Raw genomic sequence first — 24,755 nt, 5'->3', positions numbered from 1 at the left:
CAAGGCTTTCTTGCACTTAGCTTGATGGGTAGCTGCATCTTTCCATCCATTCAGCTTTTGACCATGAAAACTTTCTGGCATCGGTGCTGTACTTCCAGATGTTGCTGCCCAGAAATTGCTTGTAATTAGATTGTAAACTACCTTGGTCACTCTCAACAACAACAACGAAAAAATAGTATAACTAATCAGCTGAAATACATAACCAATCCTTTCTATTTTGTTCCTTTTATTTCCCCCCCCCCCCATAAAAATTGCCTCAGATTAAAGGAAATTAAGATAAATTACAGAAAACCAGGATTCATCATTCATCTGATCTATGAAAATGTTACAACAATGCCATGGGGCTTCAAATCCCTTTCATGGAATTTTTTTAGCATTATTTTGGGGCCAATTTTGACTGCACATCAGTGTGGGTCCTTGCATTTCAGTGAAAGAATGCTAATTCATATGAGTTTTGAATGTGGTTTCTTTGAGTAATCCTCACTGCATTTAGGAGAAAATCTTCTATTATTGATATTTTATATCAATGTAAACATTCAATTATTTGTAACAGAACTACAAGAAATACAAATGTTTTCTTTGACCACTGAACGAAATAATTTAACAATAAATTCTATATTAGAATCACTGTAAGAAATCAAAATTTTGTTAGAACTCTGTGCAGTTTCAATCTTTTTTTATTTGTCCAGTGTTTGTTTCCAGGTGATATCCAGTATGAATGCTCAGTGTTTGAAAACTGAGAGCGCTTGTTTCCTTTGAAATTATTTTAACTCCAGAAGACCTTCAGTGATTTCTTTTAAGCACTGCTGTTCTTCAGTTGGTCTGATGATCATTTCGGAGGTGCATTGCAGTAGGTTCGAAAAACTGGAGGAAGATTTAAGAGAGAAGTTTAAGCTGTCATTTGTCAACAGTGTAAGTAACCAACAACATCACCTGACTTGTGGCTGTCTCAACAGGTTTAAAAAAGAACTACATTATAAGGGAGAATCTTCTCAGAATCTGATGCTCGTTAGCTGTATCATCAAAGCTTAACTGTACGTACATATAGTAATGACTGCTTCCTACTGAACGTCATTTTTCTAGTGTTCAAACTGAAGCATAAAGCACAATTTGCTCTGTATTAGATACTTCACAAGCTCTTGTTTGTCTGTCCTTCTTTCTTCCCACTTGACTGTTCATCACTGGTATTTCATCTTCAACCTGCTACATAACTCATTTTCTGCCATGATTCTGTGCTCTGTGTGTTCAGCTTTTGTCTGGGAATCAGCACATTTACCACATTCAATTCCATTTTACCTTCTGTCCCCAGTCATAAAAGCTGGCCTCTCTGCCTGTTTTTCTGCTGTTTATCATTAAAGCTTTAACATCATGAGCTGAACACAGACATCATTCTGTGTTTTATTACGTTAAAAACTTTAACATAGTATGATGAATATAAAACACTGGGACAGGTTACTTTAGGAAGGATACATGTAAGGAGATGCAAGAACAGTGCATGCATTATGAATGATGTGACAAACAGACCAAGACTTATAATTAAAAGGACATGCCTTACATTCTAATTCAGGTGCGTTTTAAAATTATTAAAATAGAGCAAGAGTGCAATTTGCCTGTCAAAATCACTGTTATAAACTAGTGTTCAGCTCTAAGACCAGTCAAGATTTAAGAAATAAATAGTAAAAAAGTGTATGTGTGACAAAATAAAAAGAATAGCTTCTTCCTTTATTGCTGGACTGTTTGGTTTTTTTTCTCCCTTCAGGAGCTTCGCTATTTGGATAATCGGGACAAACGTGTATTGCTTGTCCCTATGTAGAGCTTTCTCTGGATGGCAGATACAGAGAAACACATGCCATAGAAACATGTGTATTTCATTTTCCGTGGATGTCGCATCCTCAAACCTTTCATACAAATTAATTACAAACTGACCTTATGTAGTCAGGGAGTAGTAATTCCTCTTAGAGTAATTTTAATGCTTTAATTTTTCATATAATAAATGGGACAGCCCTGCTGCCATTATTAAACATCTGTCAATATTTCTGCACAGGAAACTTGTTTATTTTGGTGAACTGATTTGATATTTTTCTATTTGTTTTTTAAGCAGAAGCCAAATGAGCTCTAATTAGTGACTCAAAAAGAAAAAATTGCTAGTATACCTGAAATATTTCACAAAATACACTCTTCTCAAAGAGTCATATTTCATAACTGAGTAATACCTTATCAATACTAATCTTTTTGGCTTGAGATGGTGACTGGAGTTTGAGTGGCTTTTCAGAATGCCATGCTTCACTCACCTAACTTTTGTATCTCCTCTGTTTGAATAGAAAGGCTTTTTTTAAAAGTTGGTGGTTTTTTTTGTTTTTTTTTTTTTTTTTTCTTTAAGCAAAAACAATCTTGGTTTTCCATGAAAATAAGAACTGGTAAAAGGATAAAGTGCATCAAATTAAAAACTTACCAAGGTATATCATGATTATATTAGTTACAGCTGAGCACACTAACAGGAAAATGTAATTCATGAAGAACTTGAGCGATGGTTTACATAACTGTTTAATTCTTCACCACTTAAATCACCCTAGCTGTTAATACTGTTCTGTTCTCTAAATCTTGTTGCAGGATTTCTGTCATTCTATAAGAGTCATTGCATTTCTGAGCAGGTTAGTGAGCTTGTGAAAGTGGGACTTTAGAAGTATCTACATTCAGCTCTAGGTCTTAGTTCTCTGAGGTCTTTTAGAAGCCTAGTTCTGATATAACTATTAATATACAAGGTAAATATAAATATTTCATCGCTAACAAGGGAAAATGGCAACTATGTTCCTAGCATTTCTATATCCAAAATGTGAATGGTTGAAGGAAATCACTGAAGTTATGGAAGATACACAAGCTAAGAAGCTGGCCTCTAAACAGAAGCTGTGATGAATATATGAGAGCTTTATTATATTTTCCTTCTTTGATTGATATAAGTAATGTGCACACTTAGTCAATATTTTAATAGCAGGATCAGTATCTCTGGCACAAATGCTAAATTTAGCATTGGACAGATTTTGAGTGGCCAGGAGGTAGCAGCTGTGACCTCTTGAGAGAGACATCTGCAGGAACATTTGCAAGAGACAGTGCCTCCTATCTTCCTGCCCTTCTGATTTCACATAAGCTGCTTGGCAGCACAGTCCCTCTTAGAGAGATAGCATTTTCCAAATCATACTAGTAGCAAAAATCAGCAAAATTAGGGGCTAGTAGCCTCTGCTTCAAGTAGTGTCAAGATGCCATCCATTAGCTGATCAGCACCATCTTGTTACTTTGAACTGCAGTATCTTCTGGCTGTCCAAGAGATTTCCCTTGGCCTCTTTACCTCTAATTTAGGAAATGAATGTTAAACTTGCACACTGCTTATATCAGATTGCTAGCCCCTGTTATTATTGATATAGGGACTTTGTGCTTTCAGTACTGTCCGAACACCATCGTTATCTCTGTAGCTGTCCTAAATAAAGCTAAGTGTACCAATCATTTTGACTGCAGTGTACACTGAGATTCAAAAACTCTATGGCAACAAACAAAGCAAATGAATGTATGTTTTTCACCAAAGAGATGGGGCCCCATTAGTTGTGTTTAGACAAAAATGAAAAAATAAAGAATTAAAACTTTAAAGACTAGAAGTTTAATAACTGCTTGAAAGCACAAGCTAATCAGTGACCGTACCAGAAATGCTCAGTCTTCAGGATACACAACTTTTCTACACTTCACGGATATCTGAAGACTCAGTAATTCTCAGCTAGATTCAGATAAGCTTAAGCAAGGAATTTAGCAGCTTTATTGGCATAAAATGGTTCCATTATAAGGAGAAAGAGGAAAAATTGGTTTTAAAAAGTGTAAAAACAAGGACTCTGAGTTCACAAATTGCATGTTGCAACTGTCTTAATATCTTAGCAGATATTAATGTTTTCCTTTTGATATTAATCTCTTGCTGCATTGTTGCAACAGTTAATTTTACCATTCCCTGTTGCAGACAAGAAGATGAAAAATGGGAAATTTAAGATTGATGTGTTGCTGAGAATGGTGTCATACATCATCTTGCATAATTTTCCTCGTTCTGTGTTCTGTCATAGTATAGAAGGGTTTACATTTCTCACTTTCGAATAGGCTTTCTACATTTTAGTGGAAGTGACTGTTCTTTTTTAGAGAAAGGTAATATAAACTTTACTTAGAAAGTACTGATCAATTGAAGTTGCATCAGCAAATGAACGATTTAAATAATACTGGCAAACTAAACATGTTATATTTATACATTACAAGCGTATCATTATTATTCTGAAATTTTAATACTCACTTCCATAGTGTCTTTTGAAAGGTAGACAACCCAGTATACCAGGTTGAATCCTGCAAATGCCACTGGAAAGAGGATCCTAGAATATTGGTCTATTTTACTTGTGCCTCCAACTGGTGGTGGTGCTGGGGGGGCTGGTGGAGGAGCAGACACAGGTTGACACTGGGATGCACTGTTTGATATTATGCTTGCTTCAGGAGACTGATCTGCATGAGATGTTACGGAGTTTACTCGCTTCTTCAGGTTACAATTGGAGTCAGAATGCTGAGGAGAAAAAAGATAGAGTTGATTTATGGCTTCAGAAATCTTAGGTTTTCTGCTTTTTACTCTTCTATCTCTTACTCATAGAGCAGAAGACAAATACTCATCCTAACAGTTAGGGGACTATTTTTATTTTATAGTAAAAAATTTTTGTGTATTTTGTGAAGTACTCATAGCAAAGTCCTATTATTCTTCAGAGAGTTGTATAACAGTTCTTAGAATTTACCTCTTAGTTGCTAGGCTGACATGTGTGTTTATTATGTACAGCTGTTTTATCTGGGGACCAACTTGCCATTTTTTCCTATGATCACAGAATCATAGAATGACCTGGGTTGAAAAGGACCTCAAAGATCACCTAGATTCAACCTCCCTGCCACACATAGGGTCACCAACCACCAGACCAGGCTGCCCAGAGCCACAGCCAGCCTGGCCTTGAATGTCTGCAGGGATTGGACATCCACAACCTCCTTGTGCAACCTGTTTCAGTGCTTCACCACCCTTTGAGTGAAAAAATTCCTCCTAATATCTAACCTAAATCTTCCCTGTTGCAGTTTAAAAGAGTTTTACAAGAGCTTAGAGGTCAGAGCTTTCTCCTTGTTAGTAACCATAAGACTTTACTGATGGCTGAGAAAATGCACAAGAATTCTTAAAGCATCATATTGTTTTTTATTGTTTTTGTATGAAGTACTCAGGTTTTCTGACGATAGGGAGCAGTATCAATTCCTTAGATTCTTACAAGCAGTGTAACATTTTGGTTGAGTTGATGTCCGAAGTTAAATCAATAAAAGATGGCAAAACTTATTCCCAGATTGCTGATGAATTATACTGTGTAACATAAATGGTTATTACTGGGTTTGAATAAGCAGTTCTGTTTGTCAGCAGAAGTATGTAAGTTGCTCCAAAAGTAATGCCCCCTATTTATTTCCATGGAAGCTGCAACAGACACAAAGAAGACAGTACTATTTGACAGAACACATTTTCAGCTACAGAAGACTATTTTTCAACACAGTCACCATTAGCAATGCATTTTTGCCAGCAATGAACACAAGCCTGAAAGCCACACTTGTAAAAATCAGCACCAGCGGAGATGGCCCACTGTTTCACAGCTTTGATGATGGCTTCATTCCTAGAATACTGTTGTCCATGCAGTCTTTCATTGTCTCAGATGGAAAATGAAAGGCACACTGAATCCAGGCTATATGCTGTATGTGTTGTACAACAGTCCAGCCAAGACTGACAATCTGCTCTACAGTCTTCAGACTGGGGCCTGGTATTATTATACTGCAAGAGAAATGTTGTCTTCTTCTCAGGCCTGACTGGAATTTCAAACCTTCAGCTTAGTCAGCATCATGATGTAGTGATCAGAGTTGATGCTTAACCCAGGTTCCAGAAAATCCGGGAAGGTTATCCGTTCTGAATATGGCTTTACCATGCATGTTACTTCATGAACTGAGGACTGTGTCCTGTACTTTTCTTCAATGAAGAATTCATGTGTTGCTACACCCCACACTGCCATTTTGACTCCAGTTCATAGAGGTGACATCGTGTTTAGTCACCAGTAATGATGTGATCCAGGTTCTGCTCCTTTGTGAACATTCATGGGACCAACCTGACACAAACTTCGCAATATTGCAAGGTTTCCACCATCGTTTCCAACATATTAGTCAATATTCAGCTCCATAAGAAGTTCTCTGGTTGTAATCTGTCAGTTTGCATAGATGAGGTGATTCAGACCCTCTTCATTTTGTGGTGTGACAGCTGTGCATGGCCATCTAGAACTTGGCTTATGTTTCATGTCACTGTTGCAACTGCTAATACGCACCATCCACCACTTCACTGAACTCATATTTGCTGTTTGGACTCCAAAAATATTTGGTAAGGGTCATTGGGTGCCATTTCTTCCACATGAGGGAATTCAATTCCACACCTTTGCTCCATATGCACTTCCGTGTCAGATGCCATTTTGTCAGACTGCCCTTCCATTGCCATCTGTCACACAGCAACAAAATGTAGTGGAATACTGGTAGGTGGGAGGGTTCAACATCTACTGTCATCCCATGAACATCTGCCTCTGATGTTGTGGTCTAACATAATAAAATAGGAGGTATTACTTTCAGAGCAGCCTTCATAGATGACTGAATGAAGTTGATGAGGAAAATTTTAGGCAGTGTAAATAATACACAGTACAACAGTGTGTAAGTAAATTTAAGCAGAATAGTAATGTTCAGGTGGTTCAAGATAGCACATCAAAGTCTGCAAAGTTAATTGTTTCTGAGTGATTTAATTACAGTCATTCACTGAAATTATTGTCAGCATTTTAGGGGTTGATCCTGTAGGATATCCTTGCAGGGAAACAGATTTTAGTCAAATAAATGATGGGGTTAGTAGAAGGAAAAGAAACATTTTCTGAAATAGACTGCCTACACATGTACTTGGGCAGAATATCTAGATAAAAGATGAGCATTATCAGATATTATCCTTTTAACAGTATTAGTGCCAGATTGTGAGAAGAAGTTAACACTGCTATAATGTAATGCTAAGTTCTCCTCAGGGATGGATGGACCAGTATCTGCAGAGATTAGGGAGGATGGATTCCTTACAGCTGAATTTAGTCTACATAAAAGGCAAAGAGAAAGATTTTTGTTTGTTTGTTTTGTTTGTTTTTTTTTGTTTTTTTTTTTTTAGGTATTTTTATATATACTTATATCTTTTAACTATTGCCTCTTTTTACTTGCTATAGCCTTCCCCCTTGCACTACAGATTAAAATGTCCTATTCTGGATTTGCACCTCTCTGGAATGCAGATATTTGTTTTTATATTTCCCAGTTATACAGCAAGTAACAGCTTTAAATGGAGGATGATCTACAGATGTGTCACAGAAACAGAAAGAGGGTTATCCATTTCCATTTGCGCTAATCATCATAATAATCCCACTCTATAAACAGGCTGACTGAGCTTGGGCCACTGCTTTTCAGTCAAGTTGCTGTTCCATTTTGCTTGTATGCCCTATGTTGAACTCAGCTGTGGGAGTTGTAAGGTAGCTTGTTTTTCGCTTTGCTGCAAGATAGCTTGACCTTCTATGGAGAAGGACTGATTTGTCAAAAGAGAACCATAGACCTTCTCATCTGCAATATTCTGAAATAAGAGGGTGAAATTCTGCTCTGGATCACTCAGGCATGAATCAGAAGTTACTGTGCTGATGTGATGGAGTTAAAATAGTTGGCAGAGCAGGAGTAGCACAGGGTCAGTGGATTATGTTGAATATTGAACATATTTTAGAATCCAGAAGTAGTAAAACCATTGTGATCCTTTGGATAGGCACTTGAAAAAGGGTAGCCCTGGTCATAATTCTATTTATTTATTAAATTTTATGTGCTTGATATGATTTCACTGGATGATTTCAGAGTAGATAGGAGGGAATATCTGAAGTCAGCTTATATCCTCAGAATTTGGGGAGAGCACTGACTGATTATATGCCTGCTTCAGTGCATTTTTATCAATTGAGTGATATTAATAACTTCTCACTAACTAACTAAAATAATTTATTTCATTATTCAGAAAGGATTTTTACTGTTTCAGTAATGCCACAGTTGTTTTCATTTATTCATTTATTTATTTTTGGCCATGCTCTTCAAGCGCTTCTATAAACTATTAAGAAGGTTCCTAAGTAATTTCTTACATAACATGATCCTGTGCAAGTCCAGAAAATAAGGGTCAAGACTATTTTCTTGTCTACCACAACCCAAGATACAGAAGCCTCAATTTATCTGAAAAGAGTAATTAACATGTTTCTCAATTTGGCAAGTGTCAGCAAACCAGTTACTGATGTAGAACAACCCATACTTTTCATGAGAATTTACTATTAAACCAAGAGGAAGAGGCAGCAGGAAGAGATCGCATCATTTCTTACAGCATTTGCCTTCTGAACAGCAGCTGCAACAATTTGTCTACTATTTTTAGATTTCCCTGTTCCGTTTGACAACAAATCCTACCTACAATGACATTGTGACAATTTGGAAAACACAAAATACAAAGAGCAGAAATGAGTGCTCTATTCCTGTTCCTGTTTTGCACACAGTCACTTAAATAGTGAAGACTGTTTTACAAACAGCATAAGCAAGAACAGGAAGCCTGAGACATGGCACACTGGATCATAATAAAAGAAAGCATTTTTATTCATTTATTGAAACTTGATACAGAGGAGTACTCTTGCACTTACACAGAATGCTAGCCCCATCAGGCAATTGAACTTGTCACTGAATATGACTGCCTAGTGACACAGTACAGCTTGCAAAATTGATGCTTAATGTGAGGTACCATAAAACTGGACAGAGATTGGTAGGCATACAATCTAGTAAGGTATTGTCCAGATTCTACTGAGGTTTTGCAACTCAGCTACCTGATGCCCTAAAAAACTCACAAAGTATTCGTGTCTGTAAAGATGTTGCTGATCTCTCACAGCTCTCATCAATATCACTAGAATTTGCTGGTGCTCAGAACATCTTAGGAGGCTCTAAGCAAATTGTTCTGCTTCTAGATATAAAAAATACAGTATATATAACTTTAAACTAAATGCATTTTTTTTCTCTTTTCTATAGATGCTAATTGTGGTGAATGCTCTAAAGATAGTTCTAAAATATATATATTTTTAATTCTCTACTGTCCTCTTTTGTTTATACTGCAGATGTCTATTCTTACTTTGAGTTTAGCATAGGATCTAGCAGTGGAATATCATACATATGTATGTGAATACTGACTATTTTAAACATATGTATGCCCTTACTTCTCTCTTTTCTGCACTTACATCCCTTTCTGCTGTGACTACCATGCACTAAGAAAGAGTTTTCATGGAATAAACTCTGAATGCTTAGAAAAAAAAGAACAACTCTCCTTTTCTTTGAAATTTATTGGATTAGGACTATTGAACTATTATATATATTGAACAAAACTATTTTGCTGGCATCACAATAGAAAAAAAAAAAAAAAAAGAAAAGAAACATAAAAGCCCTAGGATCCAAGCTCCATGTCTGTACAAGGCAGAAAACTAAACTGCTTATTTTTCCCTCCTGCCTCTCTCACCATCTCAGTAGATGCAGTTTCAGTAATTTCAGTGATTCATATTACGTACATGAAATCACATACTAGTAACATAGCTCCCAAAGAGCAAGTTAAGCATGATTTATCTCCCTAAATCCTTCTCAGACTTCCTTCTAACATGCAGCAGCATGATCTGTAAAACCTCTGCTTAGCTGCTGAATGATCTATATGTAGCACCTTGCAGCAGGGAAGTTCACTACATTATATAAGATCTTTTTTTGGGCATGCATTAAGGTACCTCCATATTTACTGTCATGTGCCCATGTCATGTCAGAGATTTGTTATAACCCATAATTTAGATACTCCTTTACATATCTCTTTTGTGGGATATGATTAAAAAAATGTGTGTTATAACCATTTGTGAACAGCATTCTGTATGCTTAACAGCTGAATGTAGTTTAGGCATCATTAATAGTCCCTAGATTCAGGCATCTCTTTAGGCATTCTAAATTTTCTTTCTTAGGCATATTATGAGTAATTAGCCACCACAAAATTGTTTTTTCTTTGTGCTTTACCCTGGTAAAAGGGCTAAATCAATCAACTGGAGCATGGTAAAGCAATGTTCAAATTCTTCCTTAACCTGCAGAGGCTGAAATTCATGTCTCTAAAATTATAGTCTAAGCCTCAGGTGAACGTGGTTAGGGGAAGAGTGTTACTTCATTACTCATTTCAATATGATTGTACCATAACAGAGTCTCTTCCTAAAATTTAGACGTAGAACATCATAAAACTCATAATTAGCACAGAGCCTCTGTCAAAATATATATTTATGTTGAATTTAAATATGCCATCATATTTGGACTCTTTAACTTATCAGTGTCAGTCTAGAGCAATCCCTGATGTTTAGTGGGAGTCTGAATTGGAAGTAAGGAGAAAGGAATGAAAATTCTGCCAGTCTGCAGTACAAACAGCACTACAGAGCTTTTATCCTTCTGTTATTTGACTTACTTTTTTTCACCAACCCCCTGCAATAAAAAGGGATTAAAGTTCAACACTGAGCAAAAATATCTGAAGCCAAAAACAAATTTTCCATCTGTATTTTTTTACATATGACTTCAGCTTCTTCTCAACCTTCCTTGTGCACTGCATTTGCTCTTCCAATCAGATAAGTATTTAATTTTGGTGGAATCTATCAATCCGCATCTACTTTCCTTGTAAAGATGACAAAAAGTCAATACAATTGCAAGTTGTTTCTTGTTTTAAATAGCCTACTTGATACCCTACAGTTGCACAGAAGCAGAACGGTCTCTTTAATTTGATGGAAAGTGCCATGTTCTCAGATAAGGCTTTTAATGCATGTAGATTTTCTAGGATGATTTCATAAAGGGTTGTTGATAATCTGAATAGAAGTGCTCTCCTTTCAACTGTACTACAGTTCTCATTAAACGTACTCACTGTATTCTGACATAATTATATGAAACTAAATCCTCTATACAGAAATGACATATGGCAGCTCTGCAGTTGGGCAGGGTTGTTAAAGAGAATGAGAGTCCTCTCCTGCTCAAGCCATGTTATTTTGAAAAAGAGGTACAGGGCAATGTGTAGGGACAGGAAAGCTCTGCCAGCAGCATTTCACTGTTCTGTGCTGTTTTCTGTTAAAACAATGGGCCTTTTAGAAAACAAACATAATCAAACAACCCTGTAACAACCTTTTGTCTGTTACATGTAGTGTCGTACATGGAAAGGCTTTCTTTTAATCGACAGTATTTTCTCCCTGTCCTGGGTGCTCCCTGAACATCTTGCAAATCATTACTTCAAATGGTGCACTCCAATCAGTATCACCAATTACCTTTGCCCTGCAACTCCTAGAACTAGAGAATTACTTGATAAAGAAAGACATAATAACGAATCAATATGATTAATGTAAGAAAGATATATTTGAAATGAATTAAAAACCAAATGCCAAAATGCTTTATGTACATATATATACATTAAAAAAAAAATTGGTTTTGACAAGCTAGAGCAAGCTTGTCATCACCATATGAATAAAAGGAGGCTTCTGTCAGGGTCCAGATGATCACCCAGCTTGTTGCCATCATATTTTGGAGTGGAACACCCATAGTTTTGTATTTCACACAAGGATTGCCTGCAGCTGACAGAGAGAGCAAGCCAAATTCTGCTCTCAGTTAACTGAGGTAAATAGAGTGGCTTGCCTAGAACCAGAACAGGCATGCTGGGCTGTCATCAGTTAACAGGGCAAGCAGTCACAGCACTGTAACTCTCACTGAAACCACTCTATTCCAGAAACTCTACGAGAATTTCTCCTACTTCATAAGAAAAATACAGCAGAATTTTGTCTTCTGCCATCGTTATTTTCTGAATGTACGGTTTCTGGGGGGATTTAATAAAAACCTGAGAAAACGAGTTGTTATTTGAATAACGCAAGATTTTGAACAGATTTAAGTAGATTCAAGAAGGTTTTTGGATAGCATTTTGAAATACTTTTTTTTTTTTTTTTTTTGCAGGAAACACATTTAATTTGGCATTTAAAACCAAAAACACAAACAAACAAACAAACAAAAAACTGAATATGTTCTGTAGATACTTTATCTTGGTGAGTTCAGGCCTTCACTGAAAGCAACTAAAGCTTCCAACAGTTTTATAAATTCTTATTTTCATTTGCATGAAAATGTTTTCTCTATGCCCGCCCTACCTGAAATAGTAGAAGATGTAGAAAGAACTAGTTCAGAGAGGGTGCAGATATTCCCACCACAATGTCTTTAGCCATATTTCAGGCAATTTTAGACAATATCATGTATAAAACATATACATCCTTGCTCCTACTACTGCTACAAGTAGAAGAGTTGCAATGGCAGTTTTGCAGCAGTGAATGTTTCCTAATAAGAACATCTCACTTTTCTACTTTTACCTCTGGATTGCCCAAAACTAATTAATTCTTTACATTTTTCAGAAATTTTCTCAGTGTAAAATATCATCTGATATCTCTAAATACAAGACAAGAAGCATATTTGACTCATTGTTCATTATTCTTCATCCTACAAATGACCCTCCATGTATCTAAAATCCTGACACCTTTCACACATTCCGAAAATGAAAGGCAAATAAAAATACTAGCATTGTAAGTGGATGGAAAACTTTACTACTCTGTGTAGAAGAACAAGCAAATAAGTAAATAAATCACAGACTAGGGGGAAAATAAAGTACTAGAGCCCAGAGCATGTCTGAAGGGAAAGATCTTAATTTTTAATTTTTTCTTAAAAATATGGAGCAGACAATAAGTTACAATGATTTGAAATGTGTAAGATATGGATTTTAATATATTTTATCTAGTGAATTGGAAGAGAGAAGGAGAAGAGATAAAAAGAGGTGCAGGAAAGGCAGGATAAATTATGCAAAGGATAAAGAATGAGAACTGTGCATTGTAGAAAGAAAAGTGAAGAAAGAACATGGGGGCAAACAAATGGAAAAATTATAGGCAGAGATGAGGAAACGACTAAGTGAAATTCAGGACCTCTGAGACAGCTCCTAAACCTACAGTAAGAATGGAATATTAAGTTGTGTGCCTTACTTAAACAGTTTGAAGATCAGTAATATAGCTATAAAGGAATAGAGTTCAGTGCAGGATGATGATCCTTAAGGAAGCAGACATACACTCATGCAATCAGCCTGTGCTTACTACATTGTTAGCACTCAAATCAGCTAGTTCAAGTCTGTTTCAACTGAAATTAGATTACTGAGAGCATAGGATGTTCATCTATGTGACAGTACAGAGAAACTCTTTCCCATTTGCCTTCATCTCAAACAGGAATATGAGTAATTACATAGATGTTTCTTGAAGCCTGTTATCATGTAATTAGTCCTTTTTCCCACCATGCCTTTCTGAAATGAAACCTTGGAAATCCAATAGTGTTAACTAGCTGAAGTCTTCCAGAAACCATTTTGACTGTATCTTCTTTCCTCCAGTGTTAAGTACTCATCATTTTTATGATTTCCTTGATTTTTCTTTTAATGCAGTGGGGATTCTCAGAGAGAACTGGGCCTTTAAGAGAAATGTGTTGGACTTAATAACACTTAAAAATTACCCTTCTAGATAATTTGAGCTCTGAGCAAGAGTAGCACTATACCATTTTGTGGATAGTGTGGACTGCCTTAGAGACTAAGTTTACCTAAGACCTTAGCATTGCTGGTTTTACTCTTCTAAATCTCTATGTTATTAGCTAGTTGGAAATAATTTTTTGAGGAAATGGTTGCAACGTGCTTGCTAGATGTTTTTAATATTCCATTTTTTGTTTGCTTTAATTTGGAAAAACCAACAAGGAAATATTTATAAAGTTGGGACGTTGTGTCTTCAGTTTAGCTCTGTGATTTTTTTGTGGATGATCTCCTTGATAAAGAAACGTGAGCTCTTACCATTTATTTATTTTTATTAACTTGCTCAATAGCTGTTTTTAAAATTGTGCTTTGTATTGTCTGCAATGGTATAGAAAACACTAAATCTCATCCACAGACTGTGGAACAACTGCAGTCATTAGGAATATATCTGGGCATATGTAGAGGGTTGGTTTTGAAACAGTTGTCTATTAGAGATCTGGAAGGTTTGGTGGGGCAAATGCATCAGCAGTAGCGCATGCAGAGCACCTCAAACCAAGTTTTCATATTACTAAGCAACAAATGCAGCTTTTATTTTCTTTGAGGAAACCACAACATAATTAATTCGAATAAGAAAGTGTGTACAGGAAAAGCTGTCACCCATCTCTTATCTATCTTATCTATCTTATGTAGATATTATCAGTATTTTCCTCATTCTACATAAGGTTATCTCTTTAGCAACTTTTATGATATCTTGTCATACAAAAAAAAAAAAAGTTATCAAAAAATAAAATTGCAGTGTTAGTATAATTTAGAGTTCCTTTGGTCTTAACACTGTTCTTCTCATTCTGTACCATTCTACAGCTACAGTATTCTGCTCACTCAATCTAGAATACTTTTCAGTCAAATACGGTACCATGGGTGGGAGAAAGCATGTTCTAATGTAAACATCAGCAAACATGTGCTCTCTTTTTCTCTCTCTTTTTTTTCTTTTTTTTTTTTGTTTATTTTGTGAAGTTTTAATATAATTATAAACCTTTTGTTTACTGGTTAAAATAAAAGAAGATTTGAAAGTTGCAAATATTGACAAAACTAAATCAGCTTTGCTTTTCTGCTGTCAGTCAGGTATCAGTGCAAGAATCTATGAACACTTACATCTGACCACCTCTTTTTTTTTTTTTTTTTTTTTTTTTACTTTCTTTTATGTTTCCTTTATGTAATGGTGAATTAAAAAGAAAATCCATAGTTCAGAATTAAAATATATGAAGATTTGATTCTTCTACCATTTACGCATTTAATGAAAATAAAATGCATTTTTTGTTTTCTTGTTATGTCTTACACATCTTTTCAATTTCTATTTTTAATATTAAAAAAAAAAAAAAGTATTAATCAACAGTCCTATGGTTTTACAAGCTCAATACTTCCCTGCCAATTGGCCAGTGTGGGTCTGGCGTGGCCTTTATTCTTTTCCTTAACTACAGAGATGGAAGGAACACCACCCAAAGGAACATGGATAAGCTTGATAAATGGGACGGACCGTGTGAACCTAATGAGGCTCAACAAGGCCAAATGAAAGGTGCACTATTTTGGTCAAGGCAGTCCCAGATACAAGTACTGACTGGGAGAAGAAGAACTCTTTGAAAGCAGCCCAATGGAAAAGGACTGGCAAATGAAAAGTTGGATGTGAACCAGAGCTTGCAGCCTGGAGGACCAACAGTACCTTGGGCTACATCACTAGAGGTGGCAGCAGGGTGACGGATGGGATTGTTCCCTTCTGCTATGCCCTTACGAGTCCTCTGGTGTACTGCAGCCAGGCCTTGGGCCCCCAGCACATGAAAGATGCAGAGCTCTTGGAACGAATCCAAAGAGCCACAGAGATGCTCGGAGGACATTCTATGATTAGCCCCAATGAGGACCAGTAGCAAGATGGTTTGTAACTCTGATTTTGGTATTATATGGAACTTATTAATTATACATTTAACACTTTCAATGTACCAAAATGTTACACATGTAACAGTTATGAAGAAATGTGGAAAAATGATCACGTGAGTGGAATAGTGCTACCCTGTTACCCTGGTGTGCTTCTAGTCTCCTACTAAACTTGCAGACCCAATGGTTTTGGAGGGGTCATTCACATTCTGTTATTCCTCTCAAAGTGGGTAATGTGGTGGTGCTAAAACTGATTCTGCAAACAGGAGGGCAGTACTGATACGTTGCAAGACAACATTAAGTATTTATCCTAAAATGTAAGGAATATTATTTACAAGTAATTCTGACATAAGTTTTTCAATACTAGAAAGCTTTCTAATCTGTTACATGTACTGAAATCTATCCCTAAACTTTACATTTACACATTCATTTTTTTTATTTCCCCAACCTTCCTCCAACACAGATTTTATGAAAGTAATAGGTGCCAAGTCTATGTAAAGGATAATTTATCTTCTTCCAGATGACCCACTTATGGTATATGCCAGGATACTACAGTGATCCTGTAATCATCTGGCCTATGCACACATTGGTTGCACTGTACAGTGTCCCACAGATTCTGCAGACTTACTCAAGGGAATAACACAGCTGCCTGGCCACAATGCCTACAGCACTGCTCAAGGAAAGTATTATGGGTAGCAGTCCAGTGTCACTCCTTATATGTATTACCAAATAAACATCTCTCTAGATTTAAATAAACAGTCTGAATAAATGAAGTATTTTCATTTTCTGAAAAAAGAACCACGTCTTTGATAAATAGGCATGATCTGGTTACATGATTTGTTTCAGGTTAAGATCACTTTTTAATATGGTTTCACATTCACCACTTCAGCTGTCTGTCCCTATATGATATTTATTATCAGAAAAGCATGCAATTACCGAGACAATCTCGTCCTCTGCCGGTACAGTTGCTGCTGATAGTGCTGCTGCCAGTGCTGCTGCCCTTGCTGCCTTCCTCATTGCTCTCTGAGTCTGAAGATTGGTAAAGTAGTTGACAGCTGCAAACTCAATAAGTGCAGAGAAGACAAAGGCAAAGCACACAGCTATGAACCAATCCATAGCAGTAGCATAGGACACCTTGGGCAAAGAATGGCGTGCGCTGATGCTTAAAGTGGTCATTGTTAGAACTGTAGTAATTCCTTGAAAATAAGAGAGAAAACAGGCATTAGAATTTTGCTTCATCCCTGTTGTTCTTAAATTCATCTGTACGTATCTGTGTGTGTTTATGTACGTACATAGATAACATAAAATCACTGTTCAAGTAACTAACAAGTCTTAAGTATTTCGTATTCTTACGTAATTCATGTTTAGTGACTCGAGTATCTAAAAATACACTTCTTTAATACATTAAGCAGACTGGAAGTTAGGATAACTACATGCTACAAGTTGCAGCTTCTTAGAATTGCGATAAAGCATGGCTATAACAAAACCCAGGCTCAGGCTCAGAAAAATTCTTTACTTGATGAGTTCCTAAGTGGAATGTTTGACAGAAATGTAAATTAACATGACATGATTTTCTAGCAGTTATGATCCTCCCTATCTCCCATTGTTGCATAAGACAGATCGTGGCTTACAGAACTCTCACTGAATCTGTTGGATTTTTGCATTAAAATCAGTGGTAGGCTGTGAGCCTAATATTCTAATAATAATGTAAGCCTATTTCTAATAATAAGAGTTTGGTCTTCTGTACAATGATCTTTAATTTCTGAATACATTTTTAAAGATTCACTAACAGTGTATCGATTTGAATGCTCCCATAGTAACAAATATGAAATGATGGGAAAAAGTACTTCAATAAAACTTCTTATGTATTTTCACACACAAAAAATGTTATCATATAGTTTGTGAGCCCCATAAGTATTCGTCACATCTATCATGAACTTATTTTTTCTGTTTTGCAATGTACAGCATGAATTATGTGGGAAGTATACTTACTTCCCACTGCTCCCTGATACAAGTGCAAACTCATCTGTTAAAACATACAAGCCTCTGTGACTCATGTTTACTTATAATTATGCCTGCTTGAATCTGAAAAATACAGGTAAAGACAGTAAGCAGGAAAATACCCTCCTCTGCTCCTTTCTGCAGTTGGAAAAGGGTAGGTGGGAAAGTAAAAGGTGTTATCATGTCATGTTGCAATGATGAATCAATATGCTATGAATGATACTGAGTGGAAAGGATGCAGTGTCATTGCATACTGCAGGGTGACTTGATTATTCTCAGGATTTTTTTGCAACTTTCTCACATGATGTAGCTTGCCAGCTGTCTGAGATCAAGTAATTCTCAATGTCACTACTTAACATGTTTTAATGAAATGCAAATAGAAGATATATAAAAATATGTAGGGTATCTACTTCTCCTAAGTCTGCCAGACTCATTTAATAACCTAAGTGCAACTATGCTGAGATAAATTTCAATTTCAGATGTCCAGAATGAACTTTTCAATATGATGCATGATTAGATTAAGATCTGCCTATGTGCTAGTTAATAATAATAAAAAAAAGATATTTTCTGTGTCTGAATGAAAACCTTCTACAGCAAGAATTTAAACTTAGGAATAGGACTCCTTTTCTATTAGAGATATAGATAAGAACGTTCTCAATGTGAATTTTGATGAAATTGTCTGTGCTGTGGAAAACTCCTTTATCAAACAGAATGCCACATTACAGTTGGTAAAGTGTGTAACTGATGATTGTCTTTCCATTTTGAAAAATCTGGTACATAATGCAAATACTGAAATGCTACTTTTTCTTTAAAAATAATTTAAAACTTTCTGTATCTGAGAAGTTACAAATAAAGCTTAATAACTAGATAATATGTTAAAAATTCAAAATTTCTAGGAAGAGGGTAGAAGCTGGCCATGGATCTGTGCAAAATAAGATCACGTTTTGCCAAACTAAAAAAAAGATTACATAAAGGTACCTAAAAATGTGAAACAGCCGTTGTTATATGGTTCAAAGCATTTAATACTTGACAGGTCATACATAGAACCTGGCCTCAAATAACCATGCTTCCTACACCAAGTAATGTCTGATAACACCATGCTTTACAAAAAGATACATATACTTGTATATGTATAAGCATACCTACATACAGAAGCTCCACACAAAATAAGGAATCTCGTATTGCCTATCTGCTGTTCTTTCCAATGTCACTATGATAAAGAGCACAATAATATCTTTTTCCTATATTTCATCTGTAAAGAATAGATGCTTATGAATCTTACTACAATGTTATCTGCAAAAGATAACTGGCCTCCACTCTGGAGGTAAGTAGATTTGCTAAGTGATTTTCTCTGAGATATTGGTTTGGTCACATTATTGTTATTTTTCTACCATTAATTTCTTTCAAACCTATATTTTAAGAAGGTGTGCTTCATAAAAATATAATGTTGTTCAGTTTTGTCACAGTTTTAGAACATAAAAACAAAACTGAAAAATCTTAACAATTCAGGTACTTGCAGTACGATGCAGAAAGGATGCTTACCTCCTCATTTTTAAACTGGCCCTTCTGCTTAAACAAGGGTATTTAGTTTGGCTAAATAAACATTCTGTATAAATAGTTTTGACTCTGGTGAGAAGATTAAATATCATTTGGTTTAATTTTTAGTATATGCTTTTGTTCAATGGAAAGTGCTTTCTGTCTTTTTCAGTTTAAAGGCTAATGCCCACTAGATTACTCTAGCTGATTAATGCAGTGGATTGAATATAGTGATGAAGCGAATGACAAAGGAAACAAAACATGAATACCAGCCACGGTTCTTGCTGGAACAGATTCTTTGTTGATCCAAAACACAACTTGAGACAGGACTACAGTCATGATGCATGGAATGTATGTCTGAATGAGATAGTAGCCTATTTTCCTTTGGAGATGGAAATAGAGCAGCTGAAGTGAATATTCACCTAAAACAAACAAGCAATGAAAGTGATGAATGAATGGTATGTATGACGTTGAGGTGTTCAAAGACCTTAATGCAGCATACCAAAAACTGTTCTGGCTGGAACAGACTCCTTGTTAATCCAAAAAGAGACCTGAGAAAGAATGACTGTCATAATGCAAGGAGTATATATCTGTATCATGAAGTATCCCATCTTCCTTTGTAAGTGGAAATAAACTGTCATGATTACATATTCACCTGTTAGGAGACAAGTATGTCAGCATTATTTTGGCAATGTATGAATAAACATTATTGGCTTAAATTCAACATACTGTGTCCTAAGGAAAGTACTGATAAGCTTTCAAGTGTATAATCAAAATAAACCAACAACAAAGGTAAAGTGACCTATGGGAAGCAGAGAAGAATATTAATTTTTACATATTGTTTTTGCTGGGAGGGGGAGGCCAGGGGAATTCTTAATGTGAGTCTTCTAGGAGACCACAGCTAAACTCTTTGCAAGGATTTTAGTCTTCAAAATAACAAAAGGCAATTACAGTAATGCAATTATAAACTGAATGAAAAAGTCTGTAATCTGTTTTCAAGATGGTTTATGTAGTCAGTAGTACCCCTATGGCTACATCTTACCTGTGTTAGATTTAATTGTTTCGCTAGATACAGTTTGTCCTATGAGATCATACTGGAGGAGACTGGAAGACTCCTGTGGTACTTCTACAGAATGCAGAGGTCCTTTTTTCCATGTATAAATTATTTCACTTTTTGGGTAAGCATCTGAATTACACAAGGAAAAAATACCAATAGACATGATATGATTTATAAGCTATTAAAAAAACAGAAGTAGCATGATCCCACTCATCAAATATCCATAGAAATTTGCATCCTACTCCAGTAAATTTAGCATGAATGACCATATGAAAAAAAAAAAAAGTATGGAGAGAATGCAGAGAATGGCTGAGATGGGAACTGATAGGTACAAACTTTTGCTTTTAATTTGCTATTAAATACATGCATTGATTGCTAAAGATTGTCTAAATGTTTTCAATTTATAAAATTAGAGTTTAATAAATGTACTACAGATTTTATGACTTGTTAAAGGAACAAATTTGAGTACTAATAATTTGTTACAGCCATCCTTCAGAGAACATATCCATATGCCTAAGAATTGTCCGAGCTTTAGAGCAAAGAGTAAGATTCTAGTGTAAAAACTTAATAAAGACTTTCAGTGTCCAAGGATCTCACTTCTGATCTCATGTACACGGAGACATGGAGACCAATTGTATTACTATATGAAATTGAAGGATATAGAAAAACATACAGCTTCCAAACTTCAAAGGGCAAGCATGTCCATCCATTGGGAAGTTCACCAGCCGCATAGGACAGTCAGCATTAATGGTTAGTCTAGAAAACATTGAAGTAGATGACAGTCAAAAATGAATGGTATGCCGGAAAACTGTTGAATGAATGAAAAACAAAGCAAAGGTCAACTAAAAGCAGAAGAAAAAGCTCTCACCTCATTGTGTAAAGAATAGTTCCATTCTGCATAATTCTGAAAAGTTTGTTAGGAGTTGTCATATTATGAGCAATTGATTTTTTTCCATTTCTAAAAAACGTGTCTGGTGTCCATATTTTACTGACCATTAAATTGTTCAATCTCAAAATTTCTGTTGGCCCACCAAACTTCAACCTCTCATCAGTCCATGTCTGCCGGAAGAAGACATCCATTGTGTATTCCTATGGAAAATAAATAGATGAATTATATGTGAGGGTCAGCAATCCTAAGCTGCTGTATATAGAGTAACTCCATGAAAGACCCTAACACATGTTAATAGCTTTTAATTTACTGCTTAGAGACCTAATCTATTATTAGATGTAATCTATTGCTACTATTAAGTAATTGAAAAAAAAAGGAAGGAAGGAAGGAAGGAAGGAAGGAAGGAAGGAAGGAAGGAAGGAAGGAAGGAAGGAAGGAAGGAAGGAAGGAAGGAAGGAAGGAAGGAAGGAAGGAAGGAAGGAAGGAAGGAAGGAAGGAAGGAAGGAAGGAAGGAAGGAAGGAAGGAAGGAAGGAAGGAAGGAAGGAAGGAAGGAAGGAAGGAAGGGAAGGAAGGAAGGAAGGAAGGAAGGAAGGAAGGAAGGAAGGAAGGAAGGAGGAGGGAAGGAAGGAAGGAAGGAAGGAAGGAAGGAAGGAAGGAGGGAGGAAGGAAGGAAGGAGGCAGGGAGGGAGGGAGGGAGGGAGGGAGGGAGAGTTCATAAGAAAAATATCACACTTCTTTGTTATTGTTCTAGAGGAGTTGCAAATTAACCAGAGAACAGATATCTTGATGTAAAAAAAAAAAAATTCCATAGTCCTCTCATAGAAAATAATTTAATTCAAAGTGACTGAAGTTGACGTCCAAAGAGAAATACAAATATCTACTTTTGTATCCTTTCAAAGTTTGAAAACAAACTATTAATATTTAGCTGCCAGGAACAAAAGCACATAATCGTGGCCTCCGTTGCAGCTTATTTTGCATAGTCATGAAGAAAGGACTGATGAGGAAAATATTAATTACAGTAACATTATGCTGACAAGTTTATGTTAGATATTCTCAAGGATGCTTAATATTGTCCCAACCATTCAGAAAGGAATTACCTGAGAAAGTCATTCAGAAAATTGAGCTAAACCTTGGCAGGAGGCAGATATGAATAAAAGCACACTTTCTCTATGCTTTCTCCTAGACTGACTTATGAAGAGAGGTAGAAAAAGTTTTGGGTGCCTTTAGGGTCACACAGTGGAACACTGCCTTTGTTGAGCAGGTATTGGAGGAAGGGTACAAAAACAAAAGTAGCGACTGCAGTCCATTTCCAGGAAGACAACGGTGATGGTTCACCCTTTCCCTGGGAGCTGCTGCCATAATCCATGGATTTTACCCAAGTCTGCAGCTACCTGAATTTTGGGGCTCCCAGCGTGACAAGGAGCTGCTGTCACAAACAGCACTACATCTGCAGCTGCATGGCAGGATGTTTCCTACCACACGGCCTCCTAGCCAACCTCTGTGTTAGCTGTTCATAAGGTTCAGGAGGCATCTTTAAGCTCTCCGTGTGCTTCAGAGGAGGTGAGCGCTGCCCTCGATGCCCAGCTTCATCCGGGGCCACAGGGCTGCACCGGGTGACTGGCACTGGGGAAATAGCTATATGCAGCTCCAGCCAAAGCACCCTGCCGGGCCATAGGGATTGTCAAGATTAAAGCTCGTAATCTGCTCTAATGACGGACAGCTCAGATGCCACCGTAATGAATCCCGGGAAAGGAGAGCAGGGACAGCGTGTGGGGCCCTTACCATCTCCACGTCGGACACCGGCCCAAAGCTGGTCACGTAGATGTCCGTTTTGACTTCTGTCACGGCACCTGCGGGACACGGAGACGAGTTGGGAGCGGAGCAGAGCGGGGCCGGGCCCCGAGCAGGAGGCTGCGGGCTGCCGAGGCACGGGAACTTTGCTCCGCATCCCGGTTTTCATCTCCACCTCTTCTCCCCCCCCTCCACCACCCCGCTGTGTCCGTGCCGCGACCCTCCGCCAGCCCGGGTGCGGCCCGATGCCCGGGAGCCGACGCGCTCCCCCACCGCCCCGACGGGGCGGGAGTTTCCCCTTCTACCTCCAAATCCCGGCCGCAGCCTGTTGTCGTAGCCGTCCAACAGCTTGTCGAGGATGCGAGTGATGTTTTCCGAGTAGAGGTCCCCCCCGTCGCCTTGGCCCCCCAGCGCCTTCTCGATGCTGCGGGGAGAGGCGAGTTCCGCCGTCAGCGTCCCGTTTCAGCCCACCCGCCAGACCCGCGCTCGTCGGGGAGAGCAGGGCAGGAGAGGCGGCCCGGTGACCCCTCGCTGGCCGCTCCGCGTTGAGAGGATGCTCTGGGGTGCGGGGCGATGCGTTCACTCACCTCACAGCGACGCAGACCCAAGCGATGAGCAAAGCCATGCCTCAGGTCTGCGCGAGGACGCTCAGGTGCCCTCGGATCCGTCACCTGGAGCAAGTTTGGGCTCTCATCCTTCCTTTCTCGGCCGGCGGCTCCGCCGGGTGAGGACGTGGAGCCCGGCTGGCTCGGCCCCGTCCCCGCGGTCCCCGGCCGCGCTCTGTCCGTGCTGGGCGAGTGGGGGTGGCTGTGGCTGTGCGCGCCCTCCGGTTCCGCCGCCGCTCAGCCCGATGTGACCGCCTCGGTGGGGGAATTAGGGTTTGAAGGGACGGTGCGCGGTCGGAGAGCAGTGACAATAATCGAATAAGGCATTAGGGGAGATTAAAAGGAAGAAATCCACTGCTAGTTTTGGCATGGAATTAGCAGGGACCCGTTAGGAAATCTGGAAAAGCGCTGGCATCTTGCTGATAGAGATTATGTTAGAAATGGCCTCAGCTTTTATTATGTTTATGGTTCACAGGGAGATTATTATGCAGCTCTGCATCATTAGAACTTTGAAAAAAAATCCCTGTTTTCCGATTTTTAACCTGTCTCAACAGATCTCCACATGATCAATCCTTCAGAACTGCACCGAGGGCTTCAATATCTCGCTGCATTAATATATAAACACTGAACATTCGGAGCTGGTTCTGGGTCAGGTTTTGAGATATTTTTTAATGCTAAGCTGTTTCGGAGGGTCACATACACAGATTTCACTCGGACATTAAAGCAGGGCATTACCAGGACTTCTGTTAGGACTGGAGCTCCTTACTGTAAAACCATGAGGATTGTATATCATTACTAATTTTGTCCTGATAAGTACTGGCTGGATCATTAGTATCTCCTCTTCCAGTAAGTGTGTTAATGTAGCCAGACCTGAAGGAAAATAAGGTCAGGCTGCTCCGGCTTTTTCTGTGACCTTATTACTTCTTATAGAGCCAATGAATGATGTAGCACATATGTCATTTAGTTATGCCATAAACAAAGCAATTGGTTCAATTTTCTTTCCATATGGTAACACAGAGGAACAGGAAACTAGTCTGAAAGCAAATCAGTTGTTGATGTAACTTTTTAACACATGAAACACACTTGCATTACTGGCTGCTAAGAAAATACATTCAATTATCAAATGATAGTAAGAATTTGAACAAAGCTCGGAGACTCATATATAGATGAAGTTCAGGACTGGGATTCTGTGCACAAGTTTTGTGTTTGAGAGACTGAGAAGC

General features: G+C 37.7%; 1 protein-coding gene across 1 annotated transcript; it reads right to left on the bottom strand.

Moving 5' to 3' along the window:
• Positions 1-238: 238 nt before the first annotated feature.
• On the bottom strand, positions 239-23,716 carry GABRA6 (gamma-aminobutyric acid type A receptor subunit alpha6). The gene is made up of 10 exons (XM_052684849.1): positions 23,515-23,716; positions 23,233-23,351; positions 22,919-22,986; positions 21,115-21,335; positions 20,920-21,002; positions 20,232-20,375; positions 19,692-19,844; positions 16,589-16,848; positions 4,319-4,579; positions 239-864 (listed from the first exon to the last, which is right to left on the bottom strand). Exons 1-10 carry the CDS (start codon positions 23,550-23,552, stop codon positions 814-816), a joined length of 1,398 nt encoding a protein of 465 aa, XP_052540809.1. The 5' UTR covers positions 23,553-23,716; the 3' UTR covers positions 239-813.
• Positions 23,717-24,755: the final 1,039 nt, after the last annotated feature.

This window comes from Tympanuchus pallidicinctus, unplaced genomic scaffold, assembly GCF_026119805.1.
Source record: "Tympanuchus pallidicinctus isolate F22 unplaced genomic scaffold, pur_lepc_1.0 scaffold21, whole genome shotgun sequence".
NCBI lineage: Eukaryota > Metazoa > Chordata > Aves > Galliformes > Phasianidae > Tympanuchus > Tympanuchus pallidicinctus.
Note: the sequence above shows the minus strand (reverse complement) of the source record. Positions and strands in the feature narration are given on the sequence as shown.

Coding starts and splice junctions, on each gene's coding strand:
- GABRA6 (XM_052684849.1), bottom strand. CDS start 23,552: ATGGCTTTGCTCATCGCTTGGGTCTGCGTCGCTGTGAG. Junction 19,845..20,231: donor AACAATTAAATCTAACACAG/GTAAGATGTAGC, acceptor GTCTCCTAACAG/GTGAATATGTAATCATGACA. Junction 4,580..16,588: donor CAGAGGACGAGATTGTCTCG/GTAATTGCATGC, acceptor TTTTCTCCTCAG/CATTCTGACTCCAATTGTAA.